The following is a 19,138-nucleotide window of genomic DNA, read 5'->3' as shown; positions in this document are numbered from 1 at the left end:
TTTACCCATAGCCTGTATATTAGCTTTGCTTTTCTTTGAATCATTGTACCATGTTCTCATTCTTCTCACAGTTTTGGAGCAGGTCGTCTAACATCTTGTCGGAGGATGGCCAGGAGAATGTTCATTGTAGGGGAATGTCTTGGCAGCTTCTAAAATGTTACTCCAGGGGCTAAGTTTTGTATGTGCTTATCAACTCTTTACTTTAAACAGTGATATCCCAAAAGCTCCAAAACCTGAACCTCCTGTACCAGAGACTAAGGAAACTTCACCAGAACGTAATTCAAAGAAGGAGAGAGAGAAGGAAAAGGAGAAAACTCGTCAAAGATCCCCAACTCGGTCCAAGTCAAGGTCAAGATCTCGATCACGTTCTCCATCTCATTCTCGACCAAGAAGGCGCCATAGATCACGATCAAGGTAGGACTTGAGTTTATCTTGCTTGTGAAGATTGAGAACTGAACATTTTCTTGTGAAATTTAATGTAGTGATCTCAGCTAAAGTAGTGATGTTTTTAGAGGTGTCAAGCTATGGATATTTTAGGCCAAATGAGAAAGATGCAGTCCGTGGATAAATGTGTTCAGGAGTTGTTTTCTTCCTATCAGTTCATGAGAAGATGTTCATGGTGACTAACACTGGAGAAGGAAAGCGGTACTTAATGCTGAGGATGGCACTTTGACGTTAGATAATGAGAATTGTGTAGCCTTTTTTTAGGAGTTAGGTTTGATGCTGAAGATGTTGTAAATGACTTTTTTTTTTCCCCTTCTTTTTTGGATTATTCTACTAGTTAATAGAGAGGTGTTGGTAAATGTGAAAGCGCTGGTGGCATCTGAGTGTACGCTTTGCATTGTCATCTAAATGCTGCTTTAAAGTGATGCACTTGGAGAAAAGCAACTTCACGCTCAGTGCCCTGAGGATAATTTCCTCAAATTTGAAAATTAGATAGTTGCTTTTCATTTGAATTTTTGATCATGACAGGTCTTACTCCCCTAGAAGGCGACCAAGCCCAAGACGACGGCCGTCTCCAAGGAGAAGGAGCCCTCCAAGGCGAATGCCTCCCCCACCCAGACACAGAAGAAGCAGGTCCCCTGTGAGGCGGTAAGATTCCCTTTTTCGAGACAACTGAGCGTTAAACTTTGAAGGGAACATAAGCTGTGGGGAGTGAGTGTATCGAAGTGGCCTTGTTCATCTTACCCTAGTACTGTCAGGTATATGATTGGAGTGATGTGAGAACCGCAGTGTCGTACTTCCTACGTGTGGCGTGGGGGAACGTAATAGCAGCGGTGAAACGAGTTCTTTTGAGTTGAAATAGCAGTGAGAATTCCACCTTTTTGAAAAGTGGCAATTTCAGAACTGTAACTTCTTCAAACGGCTCTAGATAGCTCCCAGCGTAGATTGACATGACATCTTTTATGAATTTTTTGCTTATGTCTTAATACCTTTTTTATTTTCCTGCCTGGGGAAAAAATTGGAACAAGTAACTGGATTTTATTTGTTGGGAGGTTTTTAATTATGACTTACATTTCCATCACAGAAAATCAAAATTAAATTTTTGCTACTTCTTGTTTCTTCTTTGTGTTCTTTTACTTAAAAAAAAACCCCTTTAAGGTCTGCTCTGTGGTGTTGGAGGTAACATTTTTGACAGCTAAGCAGTTGTTCTAGTGGCAAAGCTCCAAGTTACCTTGGAAAGAAAATTATGTACTTACAGCAATGTCAAAATAGACGTTTGTCTTCATAGGAAGAGAATTAAAGTGATGCTCCCTGTGTACAGCAGTTGTTCTTTTTTAGGAAGGAACAGTTCTTCCTTTTTATGACAAGGTGATGACTGATCTTTTTTTTTCCCCCCCTCCCGGAGTTTGTAAAGATGTTCATTTCACCCAGTTACTGGGAAAACTGTGAAAAGTATCAAACATGTATGTTGCAAGATGTACAAGAGCTCCCTTTCAGCAAGTGTTTATCTCGCTCAAGGTAGGGTTTCTTTTTTCCAGGTTCTCAGGAATTCTGCAGCCAAAGGTGGATTCTGCAGGTACACAATTGCAACAGAACTTGCCACAAATTTTGCCGCAGAATTCTAGAGGCCCTACCTTTTTAAAACTACAAAGTAAAGATGAAAGACTAAAACATAAGGATGGATAGATTGATTCTGAATTGTTAAGTTGTCTGAAATTTTTACCTCCTGGTATAAAGACTTTTTAGTGTACTCGCACACTAAAACTCTTAAACAGATCTGTTCTGGAGATCATTAAATCACATGTGCTAACACGGAGAATTCTCTTAACCATCCAAAAGTCAGAGAGCCCAAACAAAACTAATTGCTCCGAGGAGAAGAGCTTAGTTGTAGTCTGTAGATTGACAGAAAGCAAGCAAAGGTAACACTAACCATTTTTTGCTCACTATGTAGTTTAAAAATAACTGTGAAAGATTGGTTGTTATTCTCCTCTTCTACAAACCAAGTGTTGAAGGCTGTCCACCATGTTTTGGAAGTGCTGTTGTATGTGGCTCTATATACGTGCTTGCAAACAAATGCGATTCTGTGTTCATGCTCAACGTTTTTTAAGCTGGCTAGTCAGAATCTAACGTTACATTTGATTCACAGGAGAAGACGGTCATCAGCATCCTTATCTGGCAGCAGCTCTTCCTCCTCCTCCTCACGCTCCCGGTCACCACCAAAGAAACCACCTAAAAGAACTGTATCCAGTCCTCCTCGTAAAACACGTAGGCTCTCCCCTTCTGCAAGCCCTCCTCGGCGGAGGCACAGACCATCCCCACCAGCAAGTCCACCTCCAAAACCACGCAGGTCGCCAACACCCCAGCAGTCGAATCGTGCAAGAAAAAGCCGTGGCTCTGCATCACCTAGCAGAGCATCAGGTAATGAAATCAAATTTCTGTCCCAGCAGCGTTATCACTTTGTGCTTTTGTTTTCTCAGAGATGGTGGGGGCAGTTTCTACGAGCAGAACAGCATGCAAGAATGTAACGAATTGCAACTGAGTTATTTAACTTTGTCTTTCAGCACCCAAACATAAGAGTACTGAAAAAAGAGAATCTCCTTTGCCAGCACCAAAACCAAGGAAAGCAGAACTGTCTGAATCAGGTATGGCGCTCGCTTTTCAACACTGCTTTTGGGTGGGGTTTTTAATCAAAGATGCACGACAAGAAAAGGTGGTTGTAAAGTGCTGAACCCTCTTGATAGACTGGCATTGAAAACAAAAGTTTTCAGAAGTATAAAGATGAGCACTCGTACTACCTCAAACATTTCTGTCTAAGCTCTTGGGGAAAAAAAAAAAGCTCAGCCAAAGTGTATTCCAGCTTCAATGTTACCTTACGATTTGGGGCGGGGGGGAAGCATGTGTGATGATCTGCTGTAATATGACTGTTGCTTCTGCCTGAATAAGGTGAATTTGTATCTTTGATTTAAATACTCTGTCCATATATGTACCTTTTCAGAAGAAGATAAAGGAGGTAAAATGGCTGCAGCAGACTCTGTTCAACAGAGGCGTCAGTACAGAAGGCAAAATCAACAGTCTTCATCTGGTATGGGTGACATGGGTTTTCTAAAACTGAAACCGGATTGTAGTTTACTTTTGCAGGAAGAAATTAATGTTAAGTTCAAATACTGATTAGAATTATTTGCTATGTGCACTGCAGTGCTGTTGTAAACTCAATTACAGATTTACCACTCCTAATAAAGTCACTTTAGTTATTGCTCGTGAAGAATAAAGGATAACTTTTCAAGGTTATATTTCTTGCTAATGGGTTGGCATCTTTAAAAGTTGCACCTTTAAACTCTTAACATCTCACACACAAATATGGTTTTGCTATGAATTACTTAACCTGTTGTTGCAATAGGTTGTTTCCTAGTATTGTGGACTCTTGTGTGCTTGAGATCAGTTTTTATTTAATTATTTAATTAACTCGGGAGCAGCATAGGTGTTTGTTCACTTAATGTTCTAAGTTACTGCAGTTCACCTTTTAAATTACCTGGCTTGTCAAATTTTATGTGGACAGTTAGGTTGCTGCAAATATTTCTGCCCAGCTCTGGTGGATTTATTGATCACTTGACTTAACTAACGTTTTTAGGTGAACTGCTTTTAAAGAGAGGCTTCTTATTGTGCGGGAGGGGAGGTTAGTGGTTTAAACTGCGGGATAACCCTATCAGTAACTGTGTTAACAGCGTCGTGAGAATCGTTTTCCAGAGAGTGATTCTTCTACGTTTATAGATTCTGGTTCTTCATCTTCATCTGAAGAGGAAAGACCTAAAAGATCCAACGTGAAGAATGGAGAAGTTGGTAGACGCCGACGCCATTCACATTCACGCAGTCCATCACCGTCTCCACGAAAACAACAGAAGGAATCCTCCCCTCGGTAATTTCTTCTTAAGTGGCATGTGACTGGTGTCTCTCTTCCGAACTATTTAGTTAATATTGTTTATCTGCTGTGCAACTGTTGGGAAATACACAACAGAATTAAGTCATGTCCAGTCTTGTTTCAAGATTGCATTCTTGTTGTGCTCATTTGGTAAGAATTACGCTGAACTTTATTTGAACATGTTCGGTTTTGTTTCAAATACATGGCAGATAGATTTGTTTTGTTTTTCCTCCACTGCTGTCAGGATGCAGATGGAAAAGAGGTGGCAATCGCCAGTGATGAAAAGGTTGGTTAGAAATTAATCTGTTAAATAGGATTTACATATAGAAAATCATTCAGACAGGCTCTCATTTATTTTGTCGTAGGTAAGTACTTCCCATCCTTTGTCCTTTGGACTTGCACGCTCAAAGTAGTGAGGTGAGGAAATTCAGGCCGAGTGTTCCTTAATATGGTGGGTCTGGGACTGTTTCACTGGCAAGGGAAAAAAGAGGGACGCCCACTGTGTCTCCTTCATTGCTCCCTATGTGTTAACTAAGCCTGTAACAGCTGATAACGTTAATGTTATTGGCATCTTGCTGGTGCCTGAAAACACCTGAGTGCTTGTATTCTTTGGGGGTTTTCCTACTCCATATGTTCAGATTGGGACGATGGGCGAGGATTACTTTGTGGTTTTGCTGCCGTTGATGTTCTGGCTAAAACCCTCCGTACACTTGCAACAAGTGATTGAGATCTTGATGTTCTGGGTCACGGATAATTGGAACTTGTAAAAGTCTTGTTCCTCAATTCGTTAGATATTTGGAACAACGAGTAGTAGCCTAGTAGTGAGCACCCACCGTATTTTCTCTTTTCTTATGCAGGCAGTATGATTAACACTTTTATTTGAGAAATTGCTCTGTGTTGATCTGAGGATTTAGGAAGGTGCAGGAAGCTGGGTGCTTGATGGGTTTATTAGTCTGATATAATGACCCGTGTGAGCAATCTGTAATTAAGACCTAGCTAGAACATAGACACAGCATACATAATGATGTATGAGATTACGTAGGATTACTTCTACAAATGTCAACCATCCTAATTATGGATCTTGTCAAACCATTCTATGTAAGGGAATTCAAAGATCTTAATCTGTTTTGCAACATACTGAGTTCACCTGCTGCCTAGGTTGTTAAATACACGTTTAATTAGGATAGCTGTGACATTTGAAGGCTGGTGTTTTTTCAAATCATAGAGCGGTGTCTTTTGGAGCAAACTCTTGTCTATAAAAAGTGCAACTCATCGCCTTGGAGAACAACAGCCAGCACATTTGAAATCAAAGTTTCATGTAGATGAGCTGCTTTGCTTTTTCATTACTCTGATTTTTAACTTTATCCAGTCATTTTATCTTCATTGCTTTTTAAAAAAAGGACTGTTTTACTTCACAAAATACCAATATTCCTCTCCTTTAAAATGCTAGGAAAGTATGTGTTTGATTAAAATTTCCCCTCCCAGAAGTGTGTTGTAAACCTTGCAGAGCAGAAAACGGCTCATTTGATGAATAATTTTAATCCAGATAGCCGCAGTTCAGCCACAACTCTGATTTTTCTCTGCATGTCAAGAAGTAAGTTGTTTTGGATTTGAGATCCACGGATAAAAGCTGTTTTCAAGGGCACAGTTTCACGCTGTTTAATCTGATCCAACTGCAGGCTCCTGCTGAACACGGTTTTGTTCTGCCTGACACAGCTGAGCATTCCCTGTTCCTCCCGTGTGTAGGATCTAGCCATCGTGTCACTGCATGACGACAAGGAGGTGGTTTTGTTGCATTAGTCTCCTGGTGGATCAGTGACCTGGTCTGACTCATCAGATGGTCACTAGGTTCAGTGCAAGGGAAATGGCAGAAATGAGCTTTCAGGAGAAGAAAATGGGAGAGGGTTTGGCTTCCCCTTTGGCTACAAGGTGCGAATAGACCAGGTTAAGCGGAATATGACATCGGGTCGTGTGCTGGCGTGGGCTCGGAGAGTTACAGTCAGATACGTGTTGTCTCACGCTCTTTAGAGTGTGTTTCGTCTGTCAGTCGTTCTAAGAGAATTTCATTTTGAAAGCGCATGAACAGGGCGATTTTTGTATCGTGAAGGCAGCAGAACAAAAAAGAATCTCGTGGCTCAACTGCAACTTGTTCTGAGAAATCCCTTTCTCTCTTTAGTAGGAGGAGGAGAAGTCCATCGCCCCCACCAGCCAGGCGGCGACGCTCTCCTTCACCTGCCCCTCCTCCTAGGCGCCGGCGGTCACCTTCATTACCTCGTCGCAGGTAGTGTATCGCATTTTTGGCATGAAGTGGGTGCTTTTGGTTTGGTGACTTCCAACTGGGACATGTAAAAAGAAAAGCCGTGATACCAGTTCCTTGATTCACAGCTTACTGAGGGGAGTGTAGTTTCGCTAGTGAGATTTTGTGCGTAGGTGTGTGGCCTGGATGTCGTGGGATTCCTGTATCGAATACTGAGTAGCACCCATTAAGCTGATTTTGAAAAAGTTTGATATTAAGTCAAGTTGGAAAGACTTTTTAGAGGAATTTTTCCCCTCTTTGGGCAAGTTGTGAGACACTTGTAACTTATTCACATGCCTGTGTGGACCCTGAACGTTCGTTTTCTGTGTAGGTCTCCATCACCACCCCCACGCAGACGCTCGCCTTCTCCACGGAGATACTCTCCGCCGATACAGAGACGATATTCTCCTTCACCACCACCGAAGAGAAGAACAGCTTCTCCTCCTCCCCCGCCTAAACGAAGGGCATCACCTTCTCCACAGTCGAAACGCAGAGTCTCCCATTCGCCACCGCCGAAACAGAGGAGCTCACCAACTGCTAAAAGGCGTTCACCTTCGATATCTTCCAAGCACAGGAAGGGATCTCCTCCCAGTAGGTCCAATCGGGAAACACGTTCTCCACCACAAAACAAAAGGCATTCACCTTCACCACGGCCTAGAGCTTCTCATACCTCTGCAAGCCCACCGCCGCCACGAAGGGGAGCTTCAGCTTCACCCCAGAGAAGACAGTCTCCATCTCCAAGCACTAGACCCATCAGGAGGGTGTCAAGAACACCAGAACCTAAGAAGACAAAGTAAAAAAATCCGTCTTTGGTGGTGGTGGTTTTGTGAGGGGTTGTTTTTTTTATCCTTAATTTTGTTCCAAGGCGGTGGTAATAGCTAGGGAATCACGTAAAATGGTTCTCATTCCTCGAGCTTGCTCAAGCATTGGTGGCTCTTTTCAGCTTCCACCATCATAATGTTGGTTTTCGGAAATTTATTAGATTAGATGTGTTAAAATCAAGTGGAACATGGGGAGAAGCATTAAAGAGGCTTTAGGTAGAGTTTGGGGGGGTCTTAATAGCACAACAAAGCACTGGGAGTGAGCAGGTGAAAAGACGTTTGAGGGATGCTTTGTTACTAGCTTTGTTTAGAGAAAAATGAACTTTTTTATTTTGAAGGTAACTGTGGAAGGGAGCCAGCTCTTTTCCTTGGCTCATAAATCATTTCATAAGTGGTCATCCAAGATAAACTGCTCTTACGAGCAGACATTCAAAAGTGTGGTGCTGGCTTGTTAATTCTTTCCGAAAGAAAATGTAGTTGAATGTAACGTCCTGCTCTCTTTCTTCATTGGACGATAAAATAGCATTGCTATTCTCTTGACTTCTAATGTGGTTATAAATTAGTCATATCAGAAGAAAGGGAGCAATCATTTCTGAACCGCCGTAGTGGTGTTGTTTAACAAGCTCTCAAGTTGCAATATCCTTTTGCATTACGGATCCAGAGCAGCATTAGGTTGTTTTGCCTTTTGTAACGTATGCCAGCAAAGAAACTCATCCTTTTTTAAGTGGCAGCTTAACCAACTTAGGAGCATATGTTCTTCTGATGATTTTAATTTTTAGTGTCTTGTTTTGGCTTTTCTGTCTCTAAACTAGAGTCTAAGTGCAGCCCTTCTCTTTTTAAGGCCTTCCACGCCAAGTCCACGGTCTGCGAGACGGGTGTCGTCTTCACGGTCTGCGTCAGGATCACCCGAGCCAGCACCGAAAAAACATCAAGGGCCTCCATCTCCGACTCGCTCTCGTTCCCCTTCTGCAAACTGGTCACCTGCAAAAAAGGCTAAAAGCCCAACTCAGAGCCCATCACCTGCAAGGGTATTTGTTGGCTGATAAGAGCGATACTGTTTGGGGTTGTATGGCAAGTTATTTTCTTAGTGACTTGGCTGCTGAACAGCTCTAGGCTTATTCACGTGGGGGAAAAAAAATGAAAATCTATGGAGTGATTTTTTTGTAATTAAAAAGGTCTTAAAAATGATCTGGAACATAGATTTTTCAAACTTGACACCTCTGAGTCAGGAAAAAAAGGTGCCATGAGGTATAAATTTTACCCTCTGGAAGAAAAGACCTCCCCATTTCATGAGTTTGAATGCCTACGAAGTGAGGAGGTCGTCTATATGCTCGCTAGTCTCACGTGCAACCTCAGGCTGTTCGCAATAGGAAGGGGACAGGTTGTTCGGCCTCCCCTGAGGTATTTCCTGGAGACATTTCCATTCTTTGCAGGAGGAGCCTTTGGAGGAGTTTGACTCCACCTGCAGTATTAATTTTTATGCAGGAGCTTCCCCATCACTGCTGCGAGCAGCATGTCGAGGTGACGTGGTGCTGCTCTGTTTTAAACAGACGCCGCGCAGCCGTGCGTTACACTGCCTGCCTGCAAGGCTTCCTTCTGTCAGGTGGTTGGGAATGTGACTTTCCCCGAGTTTCAGGGGTTGCTCAGTCCGTTCAGATTTCCCAGGATGGTCGTGGGCTGCTTATAACAACGTTTGGAAGCCTTAGGAATGAGTTGTAATACCTGTCGGATTGTTTGTTACAGAATTCAGATCAAGAAGGGGGCGGAAAGAAGAAGAAGAAAAAGAAGGATAAGAAGCATAAAAAGGATAAAAAGCACAAGAAACACAAAAAGCATAAGAAGGAGAAGGCTGCAGCGGCTGCAGCAGCTGCTGCTGTGGCTGCAGCGGATACCACCTCGGCACAGGAAGACCAGGAAGCAGAGACAGAACCCAAAAAGGTAGGGATTTGGTACCTGGGCTCTGCTTTTGAAGAGTCCAGTGTCAGAAAATGGATGGAGGTGAAGGTACCCTGTGCTCGTGGTGGTCTAACAGCAGTTTAGTTCAGAAATGCAGCTTAGTGTCTGGTGGTTTTCCTTGATGGTTTGCGATACCGGGCGGGCTGCAGCCTGGCTTGGCTTCCAGTGTCTGAGGAAACGCTTTGTCTTTCTTTGAAGGAGACAGAAAGCGAACCAGAAGACAACCTCGATGATCTAGAGAAGCACCTGCGAGAGAAGGCCCTGAGGTCGATGAGGAAGGCGCAAGTGTCACCACCATCCTAGGCTGAATCCTTTGATATAATGTACATTTTATTTGGTTTGTACTCAGAATTCAATTTCAAATTGCTAAATGTGTTTGAGCTTTAGAATATAACATTTGTTGTAATAATTGCTAGGTTGAGGTTCACCATGTACAAAGGGCATGGATTTTCATTACAAAAGGTGTCCACAGTGTACTAGTGACATTCTTTCATTGACAGTCAACATAATTTCATTTAGAGTGAGACTTTTTAGAAGCGGTAGGAATTTGTTTTGAAGGTTTTAAACATGACCGTCGGTTCCCTCGTTTCTTTGAAACTCAGCAAAGCCTTTAGCATAATCCGTGAGGGTCTCATTGGACTTCTTTTGTCTCCACTGACGTTACGCTACTAACCCTTGTGGTTTGTAAGCTTGCCCAAAGTAAAACCACTGCAGAATTCCCAAGGAAGAACATCTATTTTAATGCTTTCTACTGTTGCCTGTATAGTCTCCATTAAAGCGAACCAAGAATAGCAGTTTAGAATGGTACATAAATGAAAGCATGTTGTTTACCAGGACACTGTGGGTTTATATGGATGTAACATGTTGATTTGGAACACTGGAATTTCATTTGTATTTTTATGTTCTTTTTTTAAAGGGCAGTTTCCATGATCAGCAGTCCCAGAAAAAAAAAAAAAATTCCTTCGGTTCCATCAATTTTGTTTGTGAGATGTCGTTGCCCCATTCATAAATCTTGTCTCGTTATGGTTCTTCTGAATGGTATAAGCAACTTTCAGAGATGTGGTCTTTGAAAGTTGGAGGAACCTGAACTTTGGATATTGTCATGTTTTCACTGTTTTTTGTTTTTGTTTTTTTAACTAAAGCTATATAAAGCTTGTGGATTAAACAAAATAAATTTCTAAATTTAAACAGATGTTGGCTATTTTTGTATGAACACTTACATTTGCTAATCAGCTTTCTTTTGTACAGGGTTAATGAGTACACAGACATGAAAGAGCATGTGCTCCAATACGCTGGCTTCTGAGAAATTGGGGCTTTTGGTTTTAACTGTCCTGGGGCAGCAGAAGTGGCCCGTTGGTAATTCCGTGACGCTCCCGCTGTCTCTGGATCGGCTCTTGCAAAGCAAGAGTGAAACCGTCTGCCCGGTCAGCCCTCTGTTGGGATGGATGAGCTTCAGCCAAACGAGCAAACGAGGCATTTGCTGGTGAAAACGGCTCGTTCATAGCAAGTGAAATGTTTCAAGGTCCTGCAAGAAATTGATGGCAGGTTGGCATTGACTTGAGTCGTGTAAAACCAGCGCTGGTTTGGACGCTCACCGGCAGAGCCCTGGTAGCTCGCGGCCTTGTTCATAATCACATTTGGAACTCGCTGGATTGCTACTGGTGAATTTTCTTAAAAATTCAAGCTCTGTTTCTGAAATCAAGTCAATTCTGAAGTCTGAGGTTCCTCTGGAAGGAGGAGTGGAACATGCTTTTGGAAATTTTTGTCCTGCATCTGCAGTAGATGTGATGTGCACCGTTACGTGTAGACACTTGATTAGTCTTTTTACTTGACATCGCGTAGGGTTTTGAGTGAAGCAGGGGTTACGTAGAGGCGGGCTGGAAGGGGATATCTTCAGAGTAGCTTCCTGATACGCTGAATCCTTTGTTTCTTCGCCTAAGTATACGTTGTATGCTAAAGTGCTTGTAAACTTAGTTCAACAACACTTGAATGTTGAGTATCATCTGTTATTAAATGTGTATAATAAATTCCAAGAACTTTCTGGACAAACACATTTTTAAAAGTACATCTGAGTGAATTTGGGGCTCACGAAACCGCAGAACCAAACACCATATTGTGCTGATCTCTCGCCTCCTTCACTTTATTTTTTTTTTTGCCTGGGATGTTCTGTGGCAGCACAAATGATCCTGAAATTCAGTCTTAAAAGAGGGAACCTGTGCTGCCTCCACAAGGAGTTAATGCCTTGTGCTGTATAATCTGAATCTTGCTTTCGGCTGGGTTTGGTGACCTCTCTGTGCCTTTTAATCTCAAGACTAATAGAAGTTCTTTAAATATCTGAGTCACTGCTGATCGTCCCTCATACCTGTTTTTCATCTCCTGCCTCCAGGTCTGCTGCACTTTGATGAAGGGCTGCCCGCTGATTTTGGTCAGGTCCTGAGGGAAGGCCAGACCTTCCTGGGACTGTCAGGTGTCCCCCACCTTTTTCTCTCCTTTGGAGTTTCTCTCGTTAGGGACTCCCTCCTCCTCTCTTTCTTTAAAAACACCTATCCATAAAGGATGGTTTAAGTTTAAAAAAGAGCAATTAAATACGCTCTTTAGGAAGCACGTAACTGCTAAAGTGTGTTTAGTTTAATATTTTAATTCCTTCTGACTTTGCCATTCATGCAAATAGTAACATTGCATTTAACTACCAGCTGAGTGACAGCGAGCTGCCTCTGCTCTTCTCACGAGCCGCTCCCTTCCGTGCTGCTCTAGACGCTGTTGCTCAGATGCTTCTCGGCACAAAATCACGGGGCTGGGGTGACAGCCTTTGGCGTTGGCGTCCGTGCTGTGAAACTTCGTCCTGGTGAGCTGTTGACTTGAACTTCTCCCCCGACCGTCTGCCGTTGAGATCCGTCATCCAAACCCAACCTCGTCTGCTCTGCTCACCACTCGGACCTTCTCGGTTAACCTCTTGTCTCTGTTTCTCAATCCTTTCAGTTGCAGTCGTGCTGCTGTAGTTCAGCGAGCGGCCGCGTGGGATGCCTTGTGCAACAGGGCAGAACCTCCGGTGCGTGGATCTCGCTCTTTGTTCTCCATCTGCGAGCGCTGGGTGTGCGCTTGTTGGTCAGGACCACCTGCCTGAAACGGCAGCCACGGGGGTTTCGGTAAGTGACTTCCTGGAATAACCACGTCTAACTATGCGAAAGAGTTGTGATAAATTCACATTTACTTGGACTGTATAATGTAGATGAAAATGAGTCCACAGGAGTTGGATGTGAGTCACTGGCAGGTCGATATCAGTAGTTCATAATAAAGATGTATTTGTTGTGTCAACAGATGGGACAATAGCAGGTGTGTGTGCAAGAGATTGGAGTTTATAGAAACCCAGTGTTGGATTATTAAATTTTTCCACTTGTGTGACTTTGGAAATTTGCCTGGGGAGTTCTGTGAGGACCGGCTTCCTGAGCTTCACCACTGCGGTTTTACGCTGAAACCCGATTTCTGAGTTGCCTTAATGTCCGGGACAAAGACTGTTCTACTGCTGCTTTGAAAATGTCAGGTTCTCCCTGAAAGCTGATGTAACCTGAACGATAAGTAGCGGCACTGGGGCAGAGTTCTGCGCTCAGAGTCGCAACTCACGCTTTGCACGGTAAAGCTCCTGCCCAGCTCCACGTCGTCTGACACACATTAAGCAGAGGCCCAGAGCTGGAGGACTGGCTGGTGGGGGCTGTGATGGGAGGGGCGTTAACTTGGAGGAGCAGCTTAAACGTCACGTGCAGTTTTGCACTCTGGACTTCATTCCTCAAGCACCAAACCTACTGTGCTGTGTGTTTTGGTGTAAAAAGCAGCGCTATTGGGAGAGTAGCGTTCAGCAGGGCGTCGAGCCGAATTTTGATTGAATCCCTTTCCAGCTGTCGTGTGTGATAACTTATGTTTTAGCACAGGATCATCTGCTCAAAGCCTCGAATCGTCTGCTTCGAGTCCCTTGTTCCATGTCACGTAAGGATCCAGTCGCAGCACGGACGGCGCTGGATGCACTCCTCGGCCGGAGCCCAAAACCGTAGCAGGGGCGTTGGCAGGCGAGGGAGCGCTGCCCCTCCTTAGGGTGTTGCCCTCCCCCGTGGCTTTCCAGCTTCTTTCGCGTTGCTGAACAGCAACTTGGTTTCCCTCTTGCACAACTGTTTGGTTTTTTTTTCTCCCATCATATTCACAGAACTTCCCAGTGGAATTGCTTGCTTCTCTGGATCGGGTCTTGGTCACTAATAAATTACCGTGAGAGCAGTATATCTAAGGATAGCAAAAAGGTTTTTAAATCTGAGAACAGCGATGTGGGCACTTGAATCAGCAGTTTGACTTCGGAACTTACCTTGAGCTCTCCTAGAATGAGCTCAAAGAGGTTGTAACCACTCGAGCCCGTTCAGCTATGGCACGAAGCAAGAAGATCGAGGTGGTTCCCCACCCCGCTGGCTGGAGGCAGAGGATGGCCTCTGACAGTGACTCTTACTGAGCTCTCTGTCTCGGAATCCAGTCAGCTGCTTCAAGTACAGCCACAGCACTGCCCCTTCCCTGCTGTGCTACGCTCCTGAATGCCTGACATACGCCAACTGTTGACAGTGTAACCCCGTCTTTGTTTCAAGCTAAGTTGTGGTTGAAAGAAGCAGTTTGATTTATGCTTTCTCTTGTTCAGGTTTAGTTCTGACTTGACTCAGTAAGAAGGAAGCTCAGCTACCATCCATCACGCTTAAAAATCTTACAGTCCACTTGTGATAATTTGTGTTTGCTTCCTGGGTTGCCTGGAGGCAATCAGCGGGCAAGTTCTTTATGTGCCCAGTCCCGTGCGTGGAGGAAGCCTTGGGAAGATGGCTGGGGAGAGTGGGATTTAATTTAATGGACCTTAAAGTAGGAGAACCACCCGTACGCAGCTGGAGGTGGTCTTGGTTCAGAGTTGTGGTCCTCAGTTAGTTACTCATGGTGGATTTGCCGTTAACACAACCGGCTGCTCTGCAGGGGTGGGGGAAGGGAGCCAACGCGGGCGGCGCGTTCCGTGGGGAGTCGGGGCCGCGTGTGCCGTGTAGATTTAGCAGCAGAAGATGCTGACGGGAAGAGGGGTTCAGCTCAGGGGGTCTGTGTGCTTCTACCTTTAAAGGGAAGTATTTTGGGCTTTCGCCATAAATGCAAGTTGTGGTTATGGCGGGGCTGTGCCTTTTGGAGATCCCTGAAGAAGCAGAGACGGGAGCTGCTCCCCCCCTGGCCACACTCCGTTTTGCGGGACGTGCTCGCAAGTGCAGGAGGGCAGCGGGCGCCGGGGGAAAGAACCTCTGTAACCGGATTCTGCCATTTAAATCAAAATTAGATTTAAACATGTTTCAAGAAGAATCGCTGTTTAAAATTATATCTGTTGAAGTCTAATTTATCGTTAGTGATTGAAAAGTTACTCAGCGTAGAACCTTTCACAAAAGGACGCTAGAGGATGGGCCCGAAGCCTCGTTTTTAAGAACATCGGTGCAGAACTTGAGTCCGTGGCCCAAACACTTGAGCGTTTTGGTGGGAGAAAGTCTTGTTAAAATGGTAAAACGGTCCGTGAGTAGGGGAGGTTCTTCACTGAGAGAAAGTTTCATTTCTTCACAACGAGGCAAGGCAATAGCGCTGAACTGCCTTGCCCTGTTCACTGGAGCATCAGCTGCTGCTGAGCCCTAACAAAGAACAGCTGCATAGCGTGGCAAAGCAGTTCATGATTTTTGAAGAAAAAATATAGAAAATAGACCAAATTTTACCAAAATTGGTTTAAGCTCTGCACGTGTTGAGAGAAGAGGTGTGCTCTGGCTGTCCTGAACTTGGAAAGAACAGCAAGAAAGTACAGAAAAGCAACATTCCGCCAACAGGTTCAATTCCAGGGAGTGAAGAAGTGGCTGGACTGAGCTTATCCACAAACCTACCACAGTAGCACGGGAACTGTTCAGTTGTTCAGCTTTTGAAGAGGAAAATGGCTCTTAAAACCATCAGTCATTGCAAAACAACTGAAGAAAAATGTTCTCATGTTTTGTTGTAAGTAACTTTCACCTAAATCCAGCTTGGGAAAATAACGAGTAAAAATGGTTGTTGTCAGAAAAAAAATGTAAAAGGATGTATTTAAGCATAGCATGTTAACCATGTGTGGTAACAGCCTCAAAGTGCGCAGGGATGGTGTATTGAATTTATAAAAAATAGGCTCAAATTTAGAGCCAGGAGACTGCCGAAGTGTAAATCACGCCCTTCAAGGCTGTATCCATTACCTTCCTTAAGAAAAACGAAACTACAAATGCAAAACAGGATAAAACGGATTAGTTGAAAAGATGTTCCCTGTCCGCTACTTTAAACCAGGATTAAAATTAGTGATTTAAATTAATTCAAGCAGGCTAACAAGGAACACCCTTGCACTTCTGGAGCAAGATAAAGCCAGGAGCTCTCAGCCTCCTGCTAGAAAGGAGCCTCGATATCTTCCTGGCTGATGCTGTAGGAAATTTGGTGCTGGCTGTTGCTGGAGGCGAGATAGCAGATGAGATGGAGACAGCCCAGTCCATTAGGGTAATTTCTGCGTCTGGACTAGCAAAGCCAGCTCTGGCCCGGTGTGCAGTGGGGCCAGGTAATTAGATTTTGCGTCTGCGCCTCTTGTCTGCCAGTGGGATTGCCCGTATTTCACCAGTCTGGGGATGAACCGAAAGCTGTTGCTTAAGGGGGAAGGATCACAACCAGCTTGTCACGGAGCTGGAAGTACTGCTGGAAAGGAGGTTTTTCTGGGGTTTTGTTTATTTTTGGGTTTGTTTTTCCTTCTTCAGTCTTGCATTTAAAACCAGGAGCTGCGACGTGCTTCCTGTGAGGGCTGCTGGTGCCTTGTGCAGCTGAGAGGCGGCTGTGCCCGAGCAGCACGCAGGTGTAGCGCAGAGCCAGGCGAGTGTCCCGGGGAGGGGAAATGCTGCGAAAATTCTTCCTTAGCTGGAAGTGTTGCATTTTATAATGGGACGTGGCCAACTCCCGGGGCAGGGGAGTCAGCGTTTGGCGCCCTACTCTGGCTGGGTGAAACTGGGATTAGAGGGCACGGTGACTCACGGTGACAGCAGCCGCCTTGTGCCATCCACGCCCATTTGTTCAGCGATGTTTTGCTTTTGTTTTCTGCTGAGGTTGTTCTGGAGAACCCCAGAAATCAGCGCTGCAGCAAAGAGCACGCGGGCTCCCAAACTGGGACCGGTGTCAGTGGTGGGAGCGCAGCTCCCCTGCCGCTCGGGGAGAGGTTTTGCTGCGGGGAGGAATGACTGAGCCGTTAGCGTAAGGTGTTTGAATCACGAAGTAACTCTCTTTGGAGTTGGTACTGTGGCAGGTTCCTCAAGGACAGGGGTTTTTTTCTTATCTGGGATCAATCCCTTGGGGGTCACACGGTGAACGCTGCGGCGTGGGACTTGACCTCCTGGCCACGAGCAGGGACCCAGGGAGGCTGCACAGCCCAGGGAGGGGGTCGGGAATAATTCCGAACTCCCCCATCTGTTTCCCGAGCCGGGGCACGCTGCGGTGCATGATGTAGCGAGTTAAAGAGCAGAAGGGCCGTGGGGTCCGGCTGCGCCCTTCCTCCCGCACCAAGGCAGGATGCCGTCGCCCCTCGGGCAGAGCGCCGTAGGTAGCCATCGCTCCCGAAATCAATGCCGCCTTTGTGCGCGGCTCCCAGCCCGCAGCTGTGCCACAGCCACCGCGCCGGAGAAGGGAGATGAGACGGGAGCGAGCAGGAGCTGGCGGCGCGGCCACGAGAGCTGCAGCACCGGCACCCGACGGCGATACGGGCGCGTGACGCGACCCATTTGGAGACAGGTCTTGCTGTTGTGTGAAGGTAATAAATCCGGGGCGTAGGAGGTGCTTACGGGGAAATGGAGAAGGATGTTGTCGAACAGATACTCGACTGCTCCGGTTGCTCCTTCCAGCTGCGGGAGAGGCGTGGGGCTGGTCCGTGCACATGAGCCACCTCTGCTCATTCCACATCAGCCCCGGGCAGGGGTGGGCGATGCCCTGAGTCCCCAGCCTGGGAAGCTCCGAGTCCTTGTTTTTTCTTAAAAGAAAACACGGAAACCAGCAACCTTGGGAATGCAGCTCTGGGGGTCGGGGGGGGGGGGGGATTGTTCAATTCCTCCACAAAAGCTTTGTGTTAAATCCAGGGGCAGAGCTGCAGCTTGAGTAAATTGTTGTGGCTACACTGAAATAAATGGGGTTTTGTCAGCTCGGGGATGGCCCCTGGAGAGAAGTTTCAGCTCCTGCGGCCGGACTCACATCTATCACTTATCTGCTCGGCCAGATCTTCCTCTGAGTTTTCTCCCCACCCTTGTGCTGGTGCCGTGTCCTGCTCTGGGCCGCCCTCAGGAGCACAAACCTCGTCTGCCTCCGTGGTGCCCATGCCCTGACCCGGCACGTGCGGTGGAAGAAGGGAACGTCTCTGGTGGGACAGGCTGTGCCTGGGCTCCAGGAAGGGTGTTTGCCTGGGGGGACAGCGGCTTTTTGTAATTCCTCATTCAGGTTTTAAAAATAATTGGCTACGTGCTTCAAATGAAACTGAAGCCAGCGGAGCCGTTGCGAAAAATTTCGCTTTCTTTTGTGAATAAGCCCCACATGCTTCCCTGCTCCAGGAGGGGGGAAGCTCCCATTAAAAATTGATAGTCTCCCTGTCAGCTGGATTTTAATTCAGCGAGTGGATTTGACTACTGATGTGAAAGAAATTGCCTTTGTCACTGCGATGATATTTTTTTAATGAGACAGAAATGGTTTGGCACCTTTCCAGCTTATTAAAATCTTTGCGAGTCCACATGCACCGGCACAAGGGGATGAGAAGGGAAAATTACATTAAGTGCATGATTGGCAAAACAAAATTGAGCTCTTTCTTATTTATTTATTTTTAATCCATTACAAGTATGTGAACGAACCCTTCTATTATTTATGCGGGAGGGTAAAGGGAGCTGTTCTCACAGCTTCGGGAGGAGGCAGATTCCTCTTTCAGCTTCAACTCTCCTTTCCAGGCAAGGAAAGTGGACACCTCGCTGTTACCCAGGACAGAGATAAGTGATGGTGGTTGTGTGAAAAGGGAGTAACTTGCATGTTTTGTGGGAGAACAGGGCATTACCCAGGAGGAGACCATCTCCACGGGCACAGGGCTCGTGTCAGTGGTCTGTGGGGCCACCGTGGGGTAAATCTCTCCGCTGAAAAAAAAAAACAAACCCTTTCACCCTCCCCAGGGTGATGGGACTATTTCAGCTGTGAGCTAAGTCACCCCAGGGTGTCCTTAGGGCTCTGGATCAGCTGATGGGACTGCTCCAGCCGCCGGCCCCGGCTGAAGGTTCTGCTCTCCAGCTGCGAGGCTTTGCCACATCGCTCGGCCCAATGCCGCTGCGTGCACAGAGCACCTCGCCTCAAGGTCGGCCGCGTTGCCGGCGGGGACTTGGCCCTTCTCCAGCTGCTGCTTCCTTCCTCCCGGCCCTCATCACGGCCTCCAGCGCCTTCCACCGCCTGCGCAGCAGGAGGAACTGCAGCAAACGTTAATCGAATTTACTGCTTGGCTCCTTTTATGAGTGTTTTTTGCTGGGGGAGGAGGAGGGAGATGAGGTTGGTGCTGAGCTGGGGATGCTGACTCACTGCGGACAGCCAGGCAACACACGGGATCCCTCCCTTCTGCCTCAGTTTCCCCATCAGTACAGTGGTTTTATCATGCCCTGG

General features: G+C 45.9%; 1 protein-coding gene across 9 annotated transcripts in view; it reads left to right on the top strand.

Moving 5' to 3' along the window:
• Window positions 1–11,486, top strand: part of SRRM1 (serine and arginine repetitive matrix 1) — a 19,450-nt gene extending 7,964 nt beyond the window's left edge. For 2 of the 9 annotated variants that reach the window (XM_086479725.1, XM_086479734.1), the window contains 11 exons: window positions 211–414; window positions 973–1,092; window positions 2,591–2,862; window positions 3,006–3,086; window positions 3,440–3,526; window positions 4,213–4,357; window positions 6,537–6,641; window positions 6,988–7,449; window positions 8,319–8,505; window positions 9,221–9,415; window positions 9,632–10,625. In XM_086479725.1, coding sequence (XP_086335851.1) covers window positions 211–414; window positions 973–1,092; window positions 2,591–2,862; window positions 3,006–3,086; window positions 3,440–3,526; window positions 4,213–4,357; window positions 6,537–6,641; window positions 6,988–7,449; window positions 8,319–8,505; window positions 9,221–9,415; window positions 9,632–9,736 — 1,963 coding nt within the window. In that variant the 3' untranslated portion in view covers window positions 9,737–10,625. Of the gene's footprint in view, window positions 1–210; window positions 415–972; window positions 1,093–2,590; window positions 2,863–3,005; window positions 3,087–3,439; window positions 3,527–4,212; window positions 4,358–6,536; window positions 6,642–6,987; window positions 7,450–8,318; window positions 8,506–9,220; window positions 9,416–9,631; window positions 10,626–10,681 lie in introns of those variants that run through there. The other 7 variants (XM_086479730.1, XM_086479728.1, XM_086479729.1 and 4 more) reach the window with 7 other exon arrangements.
• The last annotated feature ends 7,652 nt before the right edge of the window (window positions 11,487–19,138 follow it).

The sequence above is a fragment of the Leptosomus discolor genome, chromosome Z, assembly GCF_034619465.1.
Source record: "Leptosomus discolor isolate bLepDis1 chromosome Z, bLepDis1.hap2, whole genome shotgun sequence".
Taxonomy (NCBI): Eukaryota; Metazoa; Chordata; class Aves; order Leptosomiformes; family Leptosomidae; genus Leptosomus; species Leptosomus discolor.
This window is presented reverse-complemented; position numbering and strand designations above follow the sequence as displayed.